At 47.9% G+C, this 22,387-nt stretch overlaps 2 protein-coding genes across 4 annotated transcripts in view; one reads left to right on the top strand and one right to left on the bottom strand.

Moving 5' to 3' along the window:
* The window catches only part of TMEM239 (transmembrane protein 239), a 25,609-nt gene extending 13,912 nt beyond the window's left edge, over positions 1 to 11,697 (bottom strand). The window contains exons 1-2 of one of the 2 annotated variants that reach the window (XM_060397646.1): positions 11,194 to 11,697; positions 2,485 to 2,567 (exon numbers count right to left, since the gene is read on the bottom strand). The gene's annotated coding sequence lies outside the window, so the exon portion shown is untranslated. The remainder of the gene's footprint in view (positions 1 to 2,484; positions 2,568 to 11,193) is intronic. The other variant, XM_042229818.2, reaches the window with a different exon arrangement.
* Positions 9,172 to 18,284, top strand: CPXM1 (carboxypeptidase X, M14 family member 1). 2 transcript variants are annotated; one of them, XR_009596095.1, is made up of 15 exons: positions 9,172 to 9,391; positions 10,708 to 10,869; positions 11,023 to 11,132; positions 11,226 to 11,365; positions 11,471 to 11,561; positions 12,129 to 12,279; positions 12,364 to 12,452; positions 12,773 to 12,896; positions 12,984 to 13,180; positions 13,268 to 13,447; positions 13,517 to 13,814; positions 14,222 to 14,361; positions 15,000 to 15,102; positions 15,203 to 15,829; positions 16,346 to 18,284. XR_009596095.1 is itself a non-coding variant. In XM_004014383.5 (14 exons), the coding sequence occupies exons 1-14, from the start codon at positions 9,235 to 9,237 to the stop codon at positions 15,442 to 15,444; spliced, it is 2,184 nt and encodes a 727-aa protein (XP_004014432.3). In that variant the 5' UTR covers positions 9,172 to 9,234; the 3' UTR covers positions 15,445 to 18,284. The 2 variants fall into 2 exon arrangements, 1 of the variants encoding a protein (XP_004014432.3); XM_004014383.5 differs by having other exon boundaries at positions 15,203 to 18,284.
* Positions 18,285 to 22,387: the final 4,103 nt, after the last annotated feature.

Below are 22,387 nucleotides of genomic sequence, written 5' to 3' on the forward strand. Positions count from 1 at the left end.
TTTGTTCTGTATTTGCTTTTGAAACCTTTTATTGTTACTTTGGCTGAGTGAATAACTATTGTTTCATAGTGACCTCTGATCTTATCTGACTAAGTGTTCTAAACTCTTTGATATTTTTGACAGAACTTCCCAAGATCAAATTCTAATGAAGTTCTTTTGACTTCTAGCTAACTTTGAGGGTGCTTCAGAAGGCCCCTGAGGCATCCCGAAGAAAGGTATTAAACTAATTAGGTTCATTATATTATAGGTACATGAGAAGTTCTGTCAAATAAGTGCTGTCAAAAATCTTCTTAAGTTACTTTGTATGGTAAATCTTACTAATACAGATATTCTAGAAATTATACAGAATTCAAAAAGATCTGATATGTCCTGGTAAAATATTATCAGTCATAATTTTAGTTACTATCTTTAAGTGTTACGTGTCACAGCAGTAACCAAGTTACTTTGCCGATTGCATTGTAATCAGATTTTAAACCTGTCTTTTTAAGCCTTTTTGTGATTAGAGAGAACTATGGTTTCATTCTGATGTCTTTGCAAAAATACTACCTCTTCAAGATTTACAGAAAGGACTTTCTAAGATTAAACTAAAATTAACTAGATAAACAAAAGTTGTTATTAACAGTAAGTTTGTATCAGACTAGAATTTGGTTTTCTCTCTATGTTAAGAGAAAAAAAGTTTTCTTGGACTGTGGCTTTTGATAACAGATTATGTGAATTTCTTTGCCCTTAAGTTATTTATAATTGTTTTTAAAATATTTTGTTCCTTGGCAAAGTAAATATTATTTCACAATAATCTATGAAGATTGTGACACACATAGATAAGGCTCATTCTACAAAAACAAATTTACCCCTCATTGTCAGACTTTTGCTATCCTGATGTCCTTAGAACATGACAACAGTCTACTCCTAAATCAAGGAATTTAAAATGGGTAAACAATAGCTATAAATCAAACAGTTGTGGCCACGGAAATCCAAGATAGCCTCTTGGTTCTTTCTGGTTCCCTGACAAACCTCATTTTTTATTTGATGGGATAAAGCCTCCCCCGGCCACAGGGTTAATACCCTCTTTCTCTCTCACACACACAAATGTTATGCTACACTGAATATTAAATTCTAGTTTTATTATCGGATACTCCATGAGCTACGATAAAGGGACATAAAATTACATGTATATATCAATGAGCTCTATGCTAATTGAAGCTTATAGCAAAAACAGCAAGACAAAAGAGTGCCTTTGGGCTTCTGAAGTAGGAAATTTCCAGAGGCTGGGAGAAATAACACTACCTTCGAAAAACAGTTACTGGCTGTTATTAGGCTTTGATTGATATGGAATAATTGACTATGAATCATACTGCAATATTAAGACCTCAAGTGCCACTCATGTTATGGGTACAAAGTTCACCCAAAACCCACAGGATTGGGCAAGCTCAGGAATCCAGCATAATGAAATGGAAATGGTATATTCAGGACAAAGCCAAACCTGGCCATACGAGGTTGCTGCCTTAAATGAGAAGATTTCTGAAGTTCCTACTAAAGATTTCCAAAATTCCTATTTAAAGCTATAGTTAGGCCTGAGATAACTGAGTTGCTTGTAAAATGGAGAAAGCCCTTGGACTCTTCACTGGTGGCTCAGCAGAAAAGAATCTGCCTGCAAGGCAGGAGGTGCAGGTTCAGTCCCTGGGTGGGGAAGATCCCCTGGAGAAGGAAATGGCAACCCACTCCAGCACTCTTGTCTGGGAAATCCCACGGACAGAGGAGCCTGGCTGGCTACAGTCTATGGTGTCGCAAAAGAGTCAGACATGACTTAGCAACTAAACAATAACACAAACTTTTGACTCTTTGCACTAGAAAAACAGCATGCATGTTTCACTGATGGATCAGCCAAATACATAGGATCCATTCACTATTGGAAAGTGGTGGCACATAATCCGGTCACCACTAAATCACTGACAACTCTGAGGAAGGTAAAGGTAGCCAATTTGCTGAGTTATATGCGGTGTATCAGGTATTAAAGCAAGGGAATGAGTGCCATATGTACACAGATTCTTGGTCAATCAATGGATTGGCCACCTGGCTTTCCCTATAGGTAAAAAATGGGGCTTCCTAGGTGGTAAAGAACCCCACTGCCAATGCAGGAGAAGTAAGAGACGTGGGTTCAGTCCCTGGGTTGGGAAGATCCCCTGGAGGAGGGCTCAGCAACCCACTCCACTATTCTTGTCTGAAGAATCCCATGGGCAGAGGAGCCTGGTGGGCTACAGTACATGGGGTAGCAAACAGTTAGACACAACTGAAGCAACTTAGCACACATGCACAAGGGTAAGGAATAACTGGCAAATTCACTCCAAAGAGCTATGGGGAAAGGAATTACAGTTTGACATTTGGGAAATCGTTCAGACTATTAATGTTTCAGTCTTTCATGTAGATGCTCACAGTGTTCCAAATTCTACGGAACAATGGTATAGATGTTATTACAGAGGAACAAACCTGAATCCAAGCAGTAGAAGTTGATCCAGACTCCAGTGACTTAAAAGGTTTGACTTTGTGGGCACGCCAGAAAATGTGGCCATCTGGGAGAAAAAGCAACATACAGGTGGGCTCAGGATACAGGTATTTCCTTAACTATGGACCTCATTAAATCTGTTATTTCACAATGTTCAGCTTGTCAACATATCAAGCGTAGAAACTTGACGCAATTTGTCAAAGGACAATTGGCACTTGACAAGAAGCCTGGGCAAATATGGAAAATTGATTATATTGGCCCATTAATTCGAGATAAAGGATGCCAATATGCGTGTACTGCTGTGGACACCTGTTCTGGATGTTTAGCGGTCATTCCCTTCAGCAAAGCCAATCAGACTAACACTATTAAAACATTGGAGATAATTTATATTATGGTATTCTACTTCAAATTCAGAGTGACAATGGGTCATATTTTAATGGCAAATTAATACAAGAGCTTTCACAGGAACATAATATATAATGGATCTTTCATATTACTTATTATCCTCAAGCAGCTGGTTTGATTGAAAGAATGAATGGTTTGGTTAAACAGCAATTAATTAAACTTGGAGAGGGCTGTTATAAAAACTGGAGGACTAGCTTGAATATTTCCCTCAATATTTTACATAATAAACATCCAGGAGAATCAGAAACTCCTTCGATGAGAATGACTATTCCAAGTTACAGATGTATAAAATAGACTTCCATCTCCAAAAAACTGAGTATTGGGAAATTGGCCCAGGAGTATTAGTTTCTTTCTGAGCTACTCCTGAGCCTGCCAGACTGGGTTTGTACTCTCTATCTGAACACAGACTTACTAAAAGATTGATATGTGTTATCTCAACTGGCATTGGACTTAAAATGCCTCCTGGACACTTTAGATTAATCAGAGAATGCTCCAGGTTAGCGTTAAAAGGGATCTGTGTCTGTGGGGGAGTGATAGACCCAGACTACCAAGAAGAAATCCAAGTAATTCTACAAAATGAGGGAAAGGATGATCTATTTATTAATCTACATGATCAAACTGCCCAGTTGCTGATTCTGTTGTTGTTTCATCGCTAAGTTGTGTCTGACTCTTTGGGGACCTCATGGACTGTAGCTCCTCTGTCCATGGGAGTTCCCAGGTGAGAATAATACAGTGGGTTGCCATTTCCTCCTCCAGGGGATCCTCCTGACTCAGCGATCAAACCACATCTCCTGTATTTCAGGTGGACTCTTTACTGATGAACCACCAGGGAAGCCCTTTCATGTGTAATTGGCAAAGTACAAAAAGGAGAACCTCCCACTTTATTAACAGTTAGAAGTGATGCAGAGTTTAGACCCACAAATGAAATAAATGCAATTGGAGCTAAAGTCTTGGTGAAGCAGCCTAGAGGTCCTCCCACACCTGCTGATGTGAGACTGCAGAGGGGAAGGGTCATACTATATTAGTGACAATCCCTGAACAGGAAAGATGGAAATATGTGCCATTAACCCACTGTTATTCTCATGAAGAGATTATTCTTGGAAGCCTGACTGTAATGTGGATAGTCATTCATTCCTCAACCTTCAAGGATATGTTACAATTAAAAGAAAGATACGAAGAAATCAACTGTGGAATCTTCAGTTGGAGAAACCTAAGCCAGACCTGAACTCAGGATAACTTTGCCCGCCCAGTAAACAAGGCCTGTTCTTTCTTAACTTCGCCTCTGTATGGACAAGATTTATCTGTCTGCTAGATTACACAGCACTGGTAAAGAAATAGCTCAAGCCTTGAACACAGCATTATATGCCAATTTCATGTGTTACTTTAATAGTCACAACCACTTACTGATAGGTTGTGAGAAGGCTGACAAGGGACTGCTATGTGGACCAACTTCTCGAATTTGGGGAACCCTGCTTATTGGAGAACTTCATCAGCTATTGTGAATGGACCGTTTTCCCTAAAACCTACAGTATGTTTTTTGAAAGAGCCCCTCAATTAGCATGTATTGTGACTGATGATGTAAAAACACTATCTCTATGTATCAGTTAGGAACCCCTTTCTCTGGATTTCTAACACATGTGGATGATTTGTACTGGAAGGGGACCACCTATTATTTCCCACCCCTCCATGAAAACTCAGGTGTTATTGACTCAAATGCTATTTCCTACTTTGTCTGTCTCTAATACTAGCTTCTCCTTAGAACCCCTGCTTAAAATTTTGCAAGGAACAAAAGTATTACAAAATTTCATAGAAAAATGTAATTGTACCTTGACAGAAGGTGTCATTTGGTGCAAAAGTAATTGCAATTTTACACTGTTGAAATTTGCTGTTTGATATTGGAATACATTCTTAAATAAATGTGGTTATGTTTTACATTATTTTAATGTGCATTCCCTACTTTATGTTTTTTTGCTAATGACTTGCTGCTCCTGCTACTGCTGCTAAGTTGTTTTAGTTGTGTCCAACTCTGTGCGACCCCATAGACGACAACCCACCAGGCTCCCCTGTCCCTGGGAGTCTCCAGGCAAGAACACTGGAATGGGTTGCCATTTCCTTCTCCAGTGCATGAAAGTGAAAAGTGAAAGTGAAGTCGCTCAGTCGTGTCCAACTCTCAGCGACCCCATGAACTGCAGCCTATCAGGCTCCTCTGCCCATTATTTTATATTCATTTTAGACTATGGAAATGATGTTAGACAAAAAGCAAATTCAAGTGATTTTCAAGTGGGTTGTAAAGCAGCAGAGACAACTTGCAACATCAACAGTGCATTTGGCCCAGGAACTGCTAACAAACATACAGTGCAGTGGTGGTTCAAGAAGTTTTGCAAAGGAGACGAGATCCTTGAAGATGAGGAGTGATTATAACTAGTGATTATAATAACCAAAGTGATTATTGTTGCCAAAGAACTCAACGACAACCATTCTAAGGTCATTCAGCATTTGAAGCAAGTTGAAAAGGTGAAAAAGCTCAATAAGTGGGTGTCTTATGAGCTGACCAAAGATTTTTTTAAAATGTCATTTTGAAGTGTTGTCTTCTTTTATTCTATGTAACAGCAATGAACCATTTCTAAATCAAATTGTGACATGCAATGAAAAGTGGATTTTATACGACAACTGGCAATGACCAACTCAGTGGCTGGACCGAGAAGAAGCTTCAAAGCACTTCCCAAAGCCAAAGTGTCACCAAAAAAAGGACATGGTCACTGTTCAGTGGTCTGCTGCCCGTCTGATCCACTACAGTTTTCTGAATCCTAGCAAAACCATTACATCTGAGAAGTATGCTCAGCAAATTGATGAGCTGCACCGAAAACTGCAATGCCTGAAGCTAGCATTGGTCAACAGAAAGGGTCCAATTCTTATCCACGACAGCGCCCGATTGTATGTTGTACAACCAACACTCCAAAAGTTGAATGAATTGGGCTACGAAGCTTTGCCTTATTCACCATGTCCACCTCCATCTCACCAACTGACTGCTACTACTACAAGCATTTCAACAACTTTTTCCAGGAAAAACCCTTCCACAACCAGCAGGATGCAGAAAATGCTTTTAAAGAGTTCATCAAATCCTGAAGCATGGATTTTTATGCTACAAGGATAAACAAACTTATTTCTCATTGGAAAACATGTGTTGATTGTAATGGTTCCTATTTTGATTACTAAAAATGTGTTTGAGCCTAGTTATAATGAATTTGAAATTTATGGTCTGAAACTGCAATTAGTTTTGCACCAAGCTAAATATTCCTGCTGGTAAGTTAATGTACAAAAATATATTTCTCACTCATGGTGAGACTTTTTCTTTACTACATTCCTTACTGCTCAGAAATGGTTTTCTGCAGTTTAACCTCTTGCTTGTATCTTTATCTTGTTTCTTTTGACCCTTTGGAATTGTTATTTGACCTACAGAATTAGCAAGACTGTTCGTCTTATTTTGTCTTATTTCTATGCTCTTCATCTCAAACAATTCTGAGGACAACTGTTGGGGAAATTAAAATGGAGGAAGTCTTGTTCAGGATTCAGAAGCAGGAGAGCAGGCCTCTGACCTGCTTCTAACCTGCCTGGACACTGCCGGGATTCCGTGCTAGCCCGTGACTAGCCCGCAGCCAACAGCTAGTCAGGCAGTACATTAGATAAGAAAAGGAGCAGGTCTTGGAATTTCTGAGCTCCGGAGGCCTGGCCAAGTGCACCTAGGGTTTAACAAAATCCCAGGACTCACAAGATAAATGGCTTGGTAAAAATGTTAAAGTAAAACCAGAACTGCATTTTTGTGCGCCAACTCAGTTTGCAGCCCAGGATTATAAGTGGGAACCACCGAAACTGCAATTTTAAGTCTCACTCATGGAGTGGCCCCACTACCCGGACCTTTTCCCAAATGGGACTCCAGACTGCTGTTTACATGTGACGGATAGAGGTTACTTTTGTCAGAATGGTCAGGAAAGAGAGTGACATTGAAAAGTCATCTAGGGGCTTCCCTGGTGGCTCAGTGGTGAAGTATTTGCCTGCCAATTCAGGAGACAGGGGTTTGATCCCTGGTCTGGGAAGATACCACGTGCTAGGAGCCGCTAAACCTGTGCACCACAACTACTGGGAGCCCTGGAGCAGAAACTACTGAGCCCCAAGCGCCTAGAGTCTGTGCTCTGCAATAAGAGAGGCCACCAAAATGAGAAGCCCCAGCATTGCAATGAAAAGTAGCCCCCTTCTACAGCAACTAGAGAAAGCCCTTGTGCAGCAACAAAGACTCAGAGCAATCAAAAATAAACAAAAAGAAAAGCCATCTGAATGATAGGTAAAGGATGCAAACTTGGTGATCCAGTGCAAAGGCCCTGAAGCTGGATGGGTCTTGTGCCTTCCAAGAACAGCTAGGATGCCTATGTGGCTGCAGAGATATGAGCTGGGGGAAAACACAGGGAAATGAGGTGAGAATGGTGTGGTTGGGGAAGAGCCTTTTCAGGAACCGCTGGAAGGTGAGCTCACTAGGATGATTTGGCTGCTGTGTGGGGAAGGGCTTGGAGGCCGTGGGAGCCTTAGGAGGCTGACCTGTCCTCTCAGGTTCTGCCTCGACCCCCTGGCACCCCTCTGTGAAACTTGGATGAGGGTGGAGCAGAGCCAGGGAAGGGGCCAAATTGGGCTATGGCTGGAGGTGGAGCAGGCCTCAAGACCTGCACAGACCCCCTTCTAGCTCCACCGGAGTCTCTTCTGGTCTCCCACCTCCGCGAGGCCTGGGGCCGCAGTACCGTCTTTCTCTCGCTGACTTGGCCGGGCGCTTTGGGACCCTCAGGTTTGGCACGCCTTCCTTGAATTTTACTAACTCCTCCTCTGGTGCCTGGTACCCAGCAGTGGCATCCAGGCCGGGTGCTCTAAGGCGGGAGCAGGACCCATGGGGGCCCAGTCCCATTACTCCCTTTCAGAAGTTCTCCACCCAGAGCGCATAGGGTGGGCCACAAACATCCAGGAGCTCCAGGACTTGCATCTCTGAGACTGGGGGTTGTTACTGAGGGTGAGTCTCGGTTCCGGGAGCGCATATTTTTTTTGAGAGATCTGGCGAGAGGGGTGCTGACACGCCGATGGGGTAATTCAAATTGTTCATATTGTAGTGACCTTGCAGAAAACATTTGCTCACGCCCCTCCCCCCCAACAGCCCCCCACCCCCATATCCTACCACACTCTAGGGGATTCCCAGTCACCTCGGGCACTGCACCTTACTGGGGGATGGCAGTGTCTCCCTGGCAGGATCCTTGCAATGGCAAAGCACCGGCCAGAGGCGCACAGAGAACGAATTCCTTCCTGCTGGGGAGGCGACCCTGGAAAGGGGAGCCAAAGGGGGCCTCGGAGAGGCATGCGGAGGGTCCTACGCTCTGGAATCCCGGGATCCGAGGTGGTCCCGAAGACAGAGATCCAGGGCTGCGGGCTCCCAGAAAAGCTTGGGGCGGGACGCGCGCATCAAGTGTCGCCCTCCCCACCCTCCCCCGGCCTCAGCCCGCCGGGTATCGACTCGGTCTCCTCTACTCGGGTTATGTAACCCCGGAACGTGGCAGCGGGAGGAGGGGAGGCTAGGGAAACGAGGAGAGAAGACAGGCGGGGCGCCGGGGTGGGGGGATGGGAAGCATCGCCTCTGGCGGGGTCCCTCGGTGTCCTTCAGAAAGATTCCAGCCCTCCCCCACCCCGTAACCCTGCCTCCGCCTCAGTTTCCCCTCAGCCTTCTTTCCGTCCCAACCTTCCTGGCAGGGGGTTCTGGCTCTGGACAGATTTCCCTCCCGGGTTGTAGTTTCCGCCCCAAAGTTCTTGGCTTTGCTACCTAGACTGTCAATTAGCCGTTCTAAGCCTCAGTTTACCAGTTTGTGAGACAAGGTTTGACTGTAGGCCACGGGTAAAGTGCCCGGCGCCGGGCATGGTACACAGTAGGTGCCCACTGCGGGACGGGCTCACAGGACTGAGTAGAATCCAGGGAGCCTGGGGCCTTTGCGACGGTAAAGGGCAGAGCCCGAGCGAGGCGGGAGCTCGAGGGCGGATGCGGAGGGGCGGGGGGAGTGGAGATGAGGGCAGGGTCGGTGGGTGCGGAGACCCGGGGCGGCCAGCCTGGGCCCTCCCCTTGCTCCTCCCTTCTCTTCCTCCCCTCCCCTCCCAACCCCTCGGCTCCCGGGTCCGAGGCCAGCGAGCCGGCTGTGGGCGGGCGTGCAGCGGCGGCAGGAAGGGGCGGGGGGCTCCGGAGCCCCAGCAGGAAAAGGCGAGCCCACCGGCCGCCGCGAGACCAGTGCGTCCGCGCCCTGGACCCCGCCATGTGGGGTCTCCTGCTCGCCTTGGCCGCCTTCGCGCCTGCCGTCGAGGTGGATCTAGGGGCGCCCAGCACCTCCGTGCTGGGCCTGGCGACCACCAAGGCCCCGGTCCCGACCCCCCGTAGCAGCCCGGCTCAGCCGTCCGCGGGGAAGGAGAAAGGTGAGCTTCCGTCCTACCCACGGCCCGCTTCTCCCGCTAATCGGTTGTCCCACTCTTCCGACCCCCGTGTGGCGACCCCTCCCCAGCACGCGCGCACACACCTCACACACGCCACACACGCCGCACTCTGCCTAGCGCCTGGGTGGCGACTCTGCCCCACGCGCACACACTCCCTGCGCGGTACAATGGCTGCTGACTCAGCAGCCCTAGTTCCCGGCCAGACCAAGTCAGCAGTCCTGGGACAGGAGCCAGTGGGATGCTGCTTCTTCCAGCCCCAAACTTTCTTGTTTCTCGGATGGGGAAACTGAGGCTAGAGCCAGGAGGAGGGTAGAGAGAGGTGCAAAGACACCGAGGAGGGTGCAGAGCAAGACTGTGTGGGCTTGAGCCAGCGGTTGAAAGGAAAGAACAGGGGAAGGGAGGAAGCGCTCTCTGCCAGGTGCCCTGGAGGGACGCGGCTCTGCCTGGGGTGGGGACCAGGAAGGCTGCCGGACTTCTCAGCTTCTCAGAGGTGGCAAGAGAGAGGAGGAAAGCACGGGGATTGGCAGCCTCAGAGGGCTTCTTGGGAGAGGCAGGTGGAACTGGTTCTGAAAGGTAGCTCTGAATTAGGAAGAGCTGAAGAGGAGCGCAGCCAAGAGGGAAACAGTATGTGCAAAGGTACCAACCCCTGACACAGTTATGTGCAGTGTGTGTGTGGGGGGTGGGGTGGGCAGCTGTGGATCTCAGTGGGGAACCAGTGGCATCTGCCCTGTGCCATGAATGCTTTATACTGAAGGGCAGGCAGGGCAGGGGTCCAAGTCTGGAAAGCTGGAAAACCTGGACAGACATGAGTTTGAGGACAGGACCTCTCAGCACAGTGATGGAAGTGGCACAGAGGCTTTGAGGGCATGAGACTGAGCCTGGAGCTAAGGAAGGCTCCCCGAAATGCATCTGGACTGAGATGTGAAGAAAGAATGGGAATTCGAAAAGAAAGTCAAAGGTGATGGATATACGATAGGGAAGGGGACAGCCAGGAAAAGAAGGAGTTAAAGAACTAACTTCAGCTCTTTGGAGCAAGCAAGTAGTTCCTGGTGGCAGTGTAGCCCTCTATTGGTGAGGGCCAAGCAAGTAGTCACACCAGAGGGGAGAAGGAATCAAGGAAGTGGCTGGAACAGTAGGTTGGGGTCAGACTGAGGGCCTTAAAGTCCATGCTAAGGTCCTTGGATACGTGTGGTGGGGCCTTCTGTGGACTTGCAGGTTTTCTTGGGGTGGTAGACCGCTCCATTTGAGGTTTCCTGCCATCCTTTCCTTCCCTGCTGCTCTGCCTGTTTGGTCTCCAGGGACTTCAGAACAGCATGTCCGGATTCGAGTCATCAAGAAGAAAAAGATTGTCACGAAGAAGCGAAAGAAGCTAACTCACCCCAGACCCCCAGTGACTGCCAGGCCTTCAGTGACCACCAGCCCTACAGGGACCCTTGACCTCACTGAGAAGCAAGAACCAGGTACCACCACTCCAAGGGCCTTGCCCAGACTTGCAGTCTCTGGGACATGAACTAATGTAGCTCTTGGCCACACGGGCAAGCTTGGGTTCAGCTTTCCACCTGCTCTGACCACTGTTTCTCTGGTCCCAACTTACTGATTTGTCCCTGTCCCAGACTGTCCCCCTTTGGGCCTGGAGTCCCTGCGAGTTTCAGATAACCAGCTCTACGCATCTAGCAGCCAATCCTTTGGTCTTGGACCACACAGAGGACGGCTCAACATCCAGGTCAGCAAGGCAACCCCTAGGACCTTCTTCCCTGCCCCTCCCACCTTCCCTTAAGGCCTACCCAGTTCTGATTGCTGCGTCCCGTGCCCACAGTCAGGCCTGGAAGATGGTGATCTTTTTGATGGGGCCTGGTGTGCCGAGCAGCAGGATGCTGAGCCATGGCTTCAGGTGGATGCTGGACACCTCACCCGCTTCTCGGGCATTATCACACAGGGCAGGAACTCCATCTGGAGGTGAGGCAGGACAGCTCCAGGCCAGGAAAGTTATGGGCAGACTCAGGAGGACTGGGGTGGGAGGCTTGGGGGCCACCCATGATCTCTACCCACCTTTCCTGCCAGGTATGACTGGGTCACTTCATACAAAGTCCAGTTCAGCAATGACAGTCAGACCTGGTGGGGGAGTAAGAATCGCAGCAGCGGGATGGATGCGGTGAGAAGTCCCATGGTGGCTGGGGCCCTCTATGCTGGGAGCTGGGCTCCTGGCCCACTGTAGGGTGCTGGGCTGGGCTTGGACTCCTCTGAGGACAAGACACAGGTGCCCACTTTGGCATCCCAGGAGAAAGGGTGGGTGGCACCCAGCAGACAGCCTCAGGAGCCAGGTTGCTTTGGACCATGCCCGCATCCTTCCCAAATACTTCGTCATGCCACAGCTTCCTGCTGGAACACCCCTTCTGGCGATGGGCCTCAGTCCTTGCATCACTTCTCATCTCCTCAGGCTACAGTGTGGGATCCTGGCCAGCTTCAGGATTGCCTACTGCTGAGTCACATGGCCATATTGGTCTAATGAGCTGTGACTAAACTGGAAAGGATGACTGCCTAGGGCTGCCTGTTAGCAAAGGATGTGGGCAGCAATCTGTGTTTGACGCAGAGAGCAAGTGTCTAGCTGAGCCCACTAGGGTGGGTTTTTCAGTGAGCTCACAGGCCTGAGCATCTTCCTGGGCCCTGAGCCAGGCTGCCGGGGTTCAAGCGGCCCTTACAAAGGACTTGATGCCCTCAGGTATTTCCTGCCAATTCGGATCCAGAGACACCAGTGCTAAATCTCCTGCCTGAGCCCCAGGTGGCCCGTTTCATTCGCCTGCTGCCCCAGACCTGGCTCCAGGGAGGTGCATCTTGCCTCCGGGCAGAGATTCTGGCCTGCCCAGTCTCAGGTGGGGAGAAAGACAAGGGTTAGTTGGGCAGGGCACACCCTCCCCTGGGAATTCACCATTTACTGTGAACTCATCCTCTACCAGATCCCAATGGTCCGTTCCCTGAGGTTCCCGTGCTGGGATCCTCCGACTCACTAGACTTCCGGCATCATGATTATAAAGCCATGAGGAAGGTAACCCCTATGACCCAGGAGGGAGGATCTGCTCATCTCAGGTCTCCTGCCCACCAGGGCATAACTTGCTATGATTGCCCTCGTGTCCCTCTCCATCTCACCCTCTTTTTGACCCCTAAACTTCTACGATTTCCCTTGCTTTGGTGCCTCTCTTATTCTGACCGTTCCTTCCTTGGCTCCTGCCCCCTCCTGTATTGCGCCAATGGTGTCCCCATCGTATGGGCCCTCGCAAACTTTTGAAGTCCTTCTATGGCCTCGTGTGGTCTGAGCCCTGGGTCTGCTCCTCCCATGCCCCTCACCATGCTACACTCACCCCCCAGCTGATGAAGCAAGTGAACGAGCAATGCCCCAACATCACCCGCATCTACAGCATCGGGAGGAGCCACCAGGGCTTGAAGCTGTATGTGATGGAAATGTCAGACCAGCCCGGGGAGCATGAGCTGGGTACTGGCAGGTGGGGTGGAAGAGGTGGGCACAGCAGCAGGGAGGGGCAGGTGCATGAGCCAGCTGCAAGCCCCTATTTGTTCCCAGGAGAGCCTGAGGTACGCTATGTGGCCGGCATGCATGGGAATGAGGCCTTGGGGCGGGAGTTGCTCCTGCTTCTAATGCAGTTCCTGTGTCGTGAGTTCCTGAGAGGGGACCCGAGAGTGACCCGGCTGCTCACCGAGACGCGCATTCACCTGCTGCCCTCCATGAATCCTGACGGCTACGAGACTGCCTTCCGCCGGGTAGGGCACTTGGGCTGAGGGCCAGTCTGCTCCTTCTGCCATGGTGCCTGGAGCCTGCTTTGCTTGAACAGACTTTCTCCCTGGCAGGGCTCGGAGCTGGTGGGCTGGGCAGAGGGCCGCTGGAACCATCAGGGCATTGATCTTAACCATAATTTTGCTGACCTCAACACACCACTGTGGGAAGCAGAAGATGAAGGGCTGGTACCTGACACGGTCCCCAACCATCACCTGCCACTGCCCGCTTACTACACTCTGCCCAATGCTACTGTGAGTATTCTGGGCCACCCTGGGGGCCTTTGTCTCTGTCTCCCACTCCTCTGACCTGCCCTTGTCCAGGTGGCTCCTGAAACATGGGCAGTGATCAAGTGGATGCAGCGGATCCCTTTTGTGCTAAGTGCCAACCTCCACGGGGGTGAGCTCGTGGTATCCTACCCCTTCGACATGACTCGGACTCCGTGGGCTGCCCGCGAACTCACGCCCACCCCGGATGAGGCTGTGTTTCGCTGGCTCAGCACTGTCTATGCGGGCACTAATCGGGCCATGCAGGACCCAGATCGACGACCCTGCCACAGCCACGACTTCTCCCTGTATGGCAGCATCATCAATGGGGCTGACTGGCACACAGTTCCTGGGAGTATGTGCCCGAGGGTGGGGTTACCCCATTCCCATAAAAGTGAAAAGTGTTACTCACTTAGTTGTGTCTGACTCTGTGCAACCCATGGACTGTAGCCTGCCAGGCTCCTCTGTCCTTGAAATTCTCCAGGCAAGAATACTAGAGTGGGTTGCCATTCCCTTCTCCAGGGGATCTTCCTGACCTGGGAATCAAACCTGGGTCTCCTACATTGCAGGCAGATTCTTTACCAGCTGAGCCATCAGAGAAGCTCTAGCCCCATCCCCATAACCCTGCCGCAATGAGACAGTCTGCTCTCACATACAGCGCCAGTGTCAGCTGTCATCAGGAAGTGTCTCCCAGAGGAGGGCACTGGGAGGGCAGGGCTCCTGTCCTGCCTGCTTAGGTTCCAGTGTCTGTGGTACCCCTAGGCATGAATGACTTCAGCTACCTACACACCAACTGCTTTGAGGTCACTGTGGAGCTGTCCTGTGACAAATTCCCTCATGAGAACGAGCTGCCCCAGGAGTGGGAGAACAACAAAGATGCCCTTCTCACCTACCTGGAACAGGTCGGATCTGAATTCCCTCCACTCCCCGCCTGCCCGAGTCACTGCTGACTGGTCTGTTCTCCGTGTTGACGTATCTCCCAACAGGGAGGTCTCCTCAGGTCAGGCTGAGCCATTCTGACTCACCAGTGCCATGGGTCACACTCACTTGGCATCAGACTGCCTTGGAGGGATACGGGATAGGAAGCAGAGTTTGCCAGCAGGGTGGTGTCAGACATTGTTGGAGAGTGGGAGTAGACCTGCCTGTACTCCAGGCAGTGTCCATGGAGCAGACCCAGAGCTGTTCTCAGAAAACACTCTGATTATGCAAGTGCAGGAAGTACCCTGGCATAGACACTTCACTTTCCGCAGGAACTCATGTCCCTTGGAATGACTCTGTAAGTATAGTTTCCAAAGATTCTAAAAGACAAGCCCATAACGAGAATCAGTGAACTCGAGGAAAGCCCGAAGATACGCCCTCCTGCCAGGCGTTTATAGTTGTCTTGGTCCAGATGCCATTTTTCAGTCAGGAGATACTTTCACCAGAGTACTGTCACCTAGGAACAGTAGATGCAACACCTCTATCAAATTTGTAGGGTACAGAGCCAGAAAATAAACTGGTCACGGAAGCAAAGGGATTTTGATAACCTTTCCCCACACAGGTGCGCATGGGCATTGCTGGAGTTGTGAGGGACAAAGACACAGAGCTTGGGATTGCTGATGCTGTCATTTCTGTAGATGGGATTAACCATGATGTAACAACAGGTGGGTGTGTGGGGGAGGGGATTGGGGCAGTGCGGGAGGCCTTAACAAGGTCAGAAGCCTCAGGCCACTGGACGCTGATCTTGCCCTTCACTTCTCTCAGCATGGGGCGGGGATTATTGGCGCCTGCTGACCCCAGGGGACTACATGGTGACTGCCAGCGCAGAGGGCTACCACACAGTGACACGGAGCTGCCGGGTCACCTTTGAAGAGGGCCCTGTGCCCTGCAATTTCCGCCTCACCAAGACTCCCAAACAGAGACTTCGAGAGCTGCTGGCAGCTGGGGCCAAGGTGCCCCCGGACCTTCGGAGGCGGCTGGAACGGCTGAGGGGACAGAAGAATTAACACCTTCAGCTGAAGAGCCCCAGAGGCTTGGGCAGGCTAGACCTGTCCAGAACTGGAGGAGGGGTCACTGGGTGGGGAGGGCAGGACAGGGAGTAGGGGAAAGGTGCTTGGGCTCATTAAAGCTATTTGGCGCCTCAGCCAGTCTTCCTGTGGTCTCTATGTCCCAGATCCTCTTCCCTGAGCTCATTCTGCAAACACTTGGCTACTCTCAGTTAACTTCTGGAAAAATAGTACGGAAAGAGGATCCCACCTGGGTTCTTCCCGAACCAGGGCTTGGCAGAGCAACTCATCTCATCAACCCATCAGCTTCTGCGGCAGGTGATACTTGGTGCTATGGAACATTCTGTAAGCACCTCCTCAGTGCCAACCATGCAAGGAGTCAAGGGTAAACACTGCCTCTCAACCTCCCTGGGCTCCCAGTCGAGAGAGGGGACAGGCGTGCCAGGTGGAGGCTGGCTGCTGTGGGAGTGGAGACAGGGGAGTTGCGCACATGGGAGTGGATACAGCACTGAGGGTCAGTCAAGATGCAGTAGAGGTGCCAGTTCTCAAAGTGTAGATGGAGGTGGTGTGCGGGCCGGACAGGGAGAGCTCCAGGGAGAAAAGCATAGAGGGAGGTGGTGTGCGGCCTGGACAGGGAGAGCTCCAGGGAGAAAAGCAAAGAGGGAGGTGGTGTGCAGACCGGACAGGGAGAGCTCCAGGCAAAAAAGCAAAGAGGGAGGTGGTGTGTGGCCCGGACAGGGAGAGCTCCAGGGAGAAAAGCATAGAGGGAGGTGGTGTGCGGCCTGGACAGGGAGAGCTCCAGGGAGAAAAGCAAAGAGCGTAGCCGAGAGCATTCGGGTTTGCTTCACCAGCCCTTCTGGAGAATGCTGGTAAATGCTGGGATACGATTTGTTTCTTTCAGACAAGGAGAAGTTGTACATCAGTCAGTATCTTGCCAGAAAAACAACCAACTGCAGGTAGTTCAGTTCAGTCACTCAGTCGTGTCCAACTCTGTGACCTCATGGACTGTAGCACGTCAGACTTAACCTGCCCATCACCAACTCCCGGATCTTGTTCAAAGTCATGTCCCTTCAAGGTTTTTCAAGAAGGGAATTTAATGCTGGACCTTGGATATAAAGATGTTGAAAGAGCTGGGTGACAGAAAGGAAAAAGGGAGTTTTACTTAGAAATCAGGAAGCTGATAACATCCTTGGTCTAGTTTTATAAGCCTGTGTTTGGTGCTGGACCCACCACCACCTGTGGCCGCCAATAGCCAGCTGTGATCACCTGTGGTTGCCTGCTATGGCTGGAGACAGAAAGATTTCCTCCTTCATTCTGCTTTCTATCTCCAACATATGAAGTCCACTGTGCAGTCCAATCTAGCCGTAACCTAGTTTGCAAAGGAGCCCACAAAATGTAGTTTCCAGGCTTCTAAGCCCCCTGCAATTCAAAGGAGAGCTTGCAAGGGCAGGAATGGGGGGAAATACTACCAAGCAAAATATGGCACAAAGATATCCATGTACCCGGTTATGTAGGCTTTCCCTAGTGCTAGGCTGTTGTATTGTCCTTGTCTCTGTCCCTCTCTCATTTTCAATCTCAGATCACCCTGAGGGATTTACTGCCACACCTCCCATCTTCCTGCTCCTTTTCTCCCCACCTCTAATGCTTGTGCAGCAAAATGTTTTAAAAAAATTAGTTTTATAAGTTTAATATATATAATGAAAAGTACACATACGTGGACAGCTTACTGGCACAGTGAATGACTCAACCATATATTACAACAAACACTTCAGGTGTAAAGATATATGTACTTTGAAAGTAAAAGGATAAAAAAAGATATATCATGCAAATATTAATCAAAGGAAAGCAGGAGTGGCTATCTTAATAGCAGACAAAGAAAGTTAGAGACAAAGCAGACAAAGAAACTTTGCCCTGCAAGTTTCTTTCAGAGCAAAGAAAGTTAACAGAAACAGAAAGGGATATTATATAATCATATAACTGAACACACCCAGGCTGAACGTTTCCAGTGAATCTTTTCCCTTCTCTCCTGGGTACCCTAGAAACAGCTAGTTCAGCATAACTGAAATGGCACGTGAACTCAATCTCTGGATTTCCCCCCTTCTAGCAAGACATTTCCCTGACCAGAAAACTCCTTCTGTTATGTAGTGATCAAGGGATTCTAAGGTACCGTCTACTTTCCTCATATATATGCCAAGTGGCAGGAGAACAGGGCCCCTCTCCTGCTCTTTTAACAGCAAGATCAGCCCTTCCTGGCCTAGCAAGCCACCTTTTGTATAATGGAACTTTGAGGCACTGTATGCATGATCTTAGCTCTTTTCTGAGAAGTTCCCTCCAGTCCTAACCCTAAACCTTGTTTGTGTCTGTACCATTTGTCTTTGCATTACACTTGACGTACATGACAATATGGAGATGCATTATCTAGTAAGATTGAAGGCATTCCTGGGTATACATTATACACTATAGGGAAATCCTTGCACATGTACAAAAAGATACATATATGCTTATAGCAGCTTTATTTGTAACAGACTCAACACACTCAAACAAGCAACACACAAAAGGAAAATAAAACTATTGTTTATGGTGGCATGTAATAATAAAAGCAGAGATACAATTATGATAAAAGTTAGGATAGTGATTGATTCTGGAAGGATCAGTGAAGCAACAATCAAAGAGGAGAATATGGAGGGAGGGGGATTCTGAAGTGCTGGTAACACTCTTCTTCATTATCTGGTGAGAATACTTTGGTGTTCACTTAAAAATATATGCTAAACTTTGTGTGAACATTTTATGTACTTAAAAAGTATCCATTTTCATTTATTAAAATTTTGTATATAATAAAATCCACTTTTTGGAGGTGTACTTTAATGAGTCAAGTATAAAGAGTCTTGCAACCACCAGCATGTGAAATGAAGTGAAAGTTGCTTAGTCATGTCTGACTTTTTGCGACCCCATGGACTGTTACCTGCGAGGCTCCTTCCGCAGATTTCTTTAGGCAAGAATACCACAGTGGGTAGCCATTTCCTTCTCCAGGGGATCTTCCCAAACCAGGGAATGAACCCGGATCTTCAGCACTGCAGGCAGATTCTTTACCATTTGAGCCACCAGAGAGGCCCCAACCACCAATGTTCAGTTCAGTTCAGTCGCTCAGTCGTGTCCGGCTCTTTGTGACTCCATGAATTGCAGCACGCCAGACCTCCTTGTGCATCACCAACTCCCAGAGTTCACTCAAACTCACGTCCATCGAGTCCGTGATGCCATCCAGCCATCTCATCCTCTGTCGTCCCCTTCTCCTCCTGCCCCCAATCCCTCCCAGCATCAGAGTCTTTTCCAATGAGTCAACTCTTCGCATGACGTGGCCAAAGTACTGGAGTTTCAGCTTTAGCATCATTCCTTCCAAAGAACACCCAGTACTGATCTCCTTTAGGATGGACTGGTTGGATCTCCTTGCAGTCCAAGGGACTCTCAAGAATCTTTTCCAACACCACAGTTCAGAAGCATCAATTCTTCGGCGCTCAGGTTTCTTCACAGTCCAACTCTCACATCCATACATGACCATTGGAAAAACCGTAGCCTTGGCTAGATGGACCTTTGTTGGCAAAGTAATATCTCTGCTTTTCAATATGCTATCTAAGTTGGTCACAACTTTCCCTCCAAGGAGTAAGCGTCTTTTAAATTTCATGGCTACAATCACCATCTGCAGTGATTTTGGAGCCCCCCAAAATAAATAACTACCACTGTTCAGTTCAGTTCCGTTCAGTCGCTCAGTCATGTCCGACTCTTTGCAACCCCATGAATTGCAGCACGCCAGGCCTCCCCGTCCATCACCATCTCCTGGAGTTCACTCAGACTCACGTCCATCGAGTCCGTGATGCCATCCAGCCATCTCATCCTCTGTCGTCCCCTTCTCCTTCTACCCCCAATCCCTCCCAGCATCAGAGTTTTTTCCAATGAGTCAACTCTTCACATGAGGTGGCCAAAGTACTGGAGTTTCAGCTTTAGCATCATTCCCTCCAAAGAAATCCCAGGGCTGATCTCCTTTAGAATGGACTGGTTGGATCTCCTTGCAGTCCAAGGGACTCTCAAGAGTCTTCTCCAACACCACAGTTCAAAAGCATCAATTCTTTGGTGCTCAGCCTTCTTCACAGTCCAACTCTCACATCCATACATGACCACTGGAAAAACCATAGCCTTGACTAGACGGACCTCAGTTGGCAAAGTAATGTCTCTGCTTTTGAATATGCTATCTAGGTTGGTCATAAATTTTCTTCCAAGGAGTAAGCGTCTTTTAATTTCATGGCTGCAGTCACCATCTGCAGTGATTTTGGAGCCCCCCAAAATAAAGTCTGACACTGTTTCCACTGTTTCCCCATCTATTTCCCATGAAGTGATGGGACCAGATGCCATGATCTTCGTTTTCTCAATGTTGAGCTTTAAGCCAACTTTTTCACTCTCCTCTTTCACTTTCATCAAGACACAGACAAAAAGAACTGCTGGGAATTCTCTGCCAGTTCCCTGGTTAAGACACTGTGCTTCCACTTCAGAGGGTGCAGGCTTGCTCCCTAGTCCAGAAACTAATGGAGAAGGAAATGGTAACCCACTCTAGTATTCTTGACTGGAAAACTCCACAAACAGAGGAGCCTGGCAGGCTATACAGTCCATGGGGTTGCAAAGAGTTGGACACGAGTTAGCGACTGAGCACGCACCGGAAATAAGATGCTGCGAGGCGCCGTCAAAAAATAAAAGAAAAAAAATTAAATTAAGCCTGTACTTCATACAAAAACAAATACAAAAAGTAAAGCTGTAAAAATTACCAGAGGAAAATTCAGAATATTAAAAAAAAAAGAATTTCCTCATGCTGCCCCTTGTATTCAGACTCTTGTCTCATCCCAACTCTAGGCAACCACTAGATCATATTTCTGTTCTTACATTTTTGTTTTAGCTCAGTGAACTCTCAGGATAAACCATCCAGATTTATGGATGTACATCTACATCCAGATCTACATCTGGACATATCAAACCATCAAAAACCAAGGACAAAGAGAATTTTTTCATTTGCTTAGTTTCTTTTTTGCGTATAATTTTATTTATTTTATTTTTGGCTATGATGGGTCTTCACTGGTGCATGTTCTTTTTTCTAGTTTCAGGGAGTGAGAGGTACTCTCTAGTTGTGGTGGGCAGCCTCCTAATTGCGGTGGCTTTGGCAGGGGGGCGGGGAGGGGGCTCCAATAGTTTCCATGCTCAGGCTCTAGAGCTTAGGCTCAATGTAACCATTATGGTGCATGGGCTTAGTTACTCAGCAGTATGTGGAATCTTTCTGGGATCAAACCCGTGTCTCCCGCATTTGCAGGTGGATTCTTTACCACTGAGCCACCAGGGAAGCCTAAAGAGAGAATCTTGAAAGCAGCGGGAGAAAAGCGGCTCATCATGTTATCAGTTCAGTTCAGTTCAGTTCAGTCGCTCAGTCGCGGCCGACTCTTTGCAACCCCATGAATTGCAGTACGCCAGGCCTCCCCGTCCATCACCATCTCCCGGAGTTCACTCAGACTCACGTCCATCGAGTCCGTGATGCCATCCAGCCATCTCATCCTCTGTCATTCCCTTCTCCTCCTGCCCCCAATCCCTCCCAGCATCAGAGTTTTTTCCAATGAGTCAACTCTTCACATGACGTGGCCAAAGTACTGGAGTTTCAGCTTTAGCATCATTCCTTCCAAAGAAATCCCAGGGCTGATCTCCTTTAGAATGGACTGGTTGGATCTCCTTGCAGTCCAAGGGACTCTCAAGAGTCTTCTCCAACGCCACAGTTCCAAAGCATCAATTCTTTGGTGCTCAGCCTTCTTCACAGTCCAACTCTCACATCCATACATGACCACTGGAAAAACCATAGCCTTGATTAGACGGACCTTAGTCAGCAAAGTGATGTCTCTGCTTTTGAATATACTATCTAGGTTGGTCATAACTTTTCTTCCAAGGAGTAAGCGTGTTTTAATTTCATGACTGCATCACCATCTGCAGTGATTTTGGAGCCCAAAAAAAGTCTGACACTGTTTCCACTGTTTCCCCATCTATTTCCCATGAAGTGATGGGACTGGATGCCACGATCTTCGTTTTCTGAATGTTGAACTTTAAGCCAACTTTTTCACTCTCCTCTTTCACTTTCATCAAGAGGCTTTTTAGCTCCTCTTCACTTTCTGCCATAAGGGTGGTGTCATCTGCATATCTGAGGTTATTGATATTTCTCCTGGCAATCTTGATTCCAGCTTGTGTTTCTTCCAGTCCAGCGTTTCTCATGATGTACTGTGCATATAAGTTAAATAAGCAGGGTGACAATATACAGCCTTGACGTACTCCTTTTCCTATTTGGAACCAGGCTATAAGAGACCAAGAAGAAAGTTCTTTTGTCCATTAAAAATCTAGGCGATTTATTTTCTTATTTTTGAGTTTTGAAAGTTGGATATAAACCCTTTATCTGATAAATGACTTGCAAATTTTATCTTCAGTCTCTTGCTTTATCTTTTAATTCTCTTGCTAGTATTCTTTGCAGAGAAGTTTTACATTTTGATAAAATTTAGTTTATCAGTTTTTTCTTTTGTAGATGATTCATTTTGTGTCCTATATGAGAATTCTCTGACCAATCAAAAATCATGAAGATTTTCCCCTATATTTTCTTCTAAGAGTTGTGCAGTTTTGTATATTACATTTAGGTTTATGATCCTTTTGAGTTAATTTATATATATATGAGATATAAATCAAGGGTTTTTAAATTTTTTTGTGTATGGAAGTCCAGTTTTTTTTACAGCACCTTTTGGTGAAAAGACTGTTCTTTCTCCCTTGAAATGCCTTTATACCTTTATTAAAAATCTGTTGATCATATTTGTGGGGGTCTATTTCTAGAATTTTTAGTCTTTTGCAATGGTATGTATCTATTCTTTCACCAATATCACAC

The sequence above is a fragment of the Ovis aries genome, chromosome 13 (assembly GCF_016772045.2).
Source record: "Ovis aries strain OAR_USU_Benz2616 breed Rambouillet chromosome 13, ARS-UI_Ramb_v3.0, whole genome shotgun sequence".
NCBI classification, from domain to species: Eukaryota; Metazoa; Chordata; class Mammalia; order Artiodactyla; family Bovidae; genus Ovis; species Ovis aries.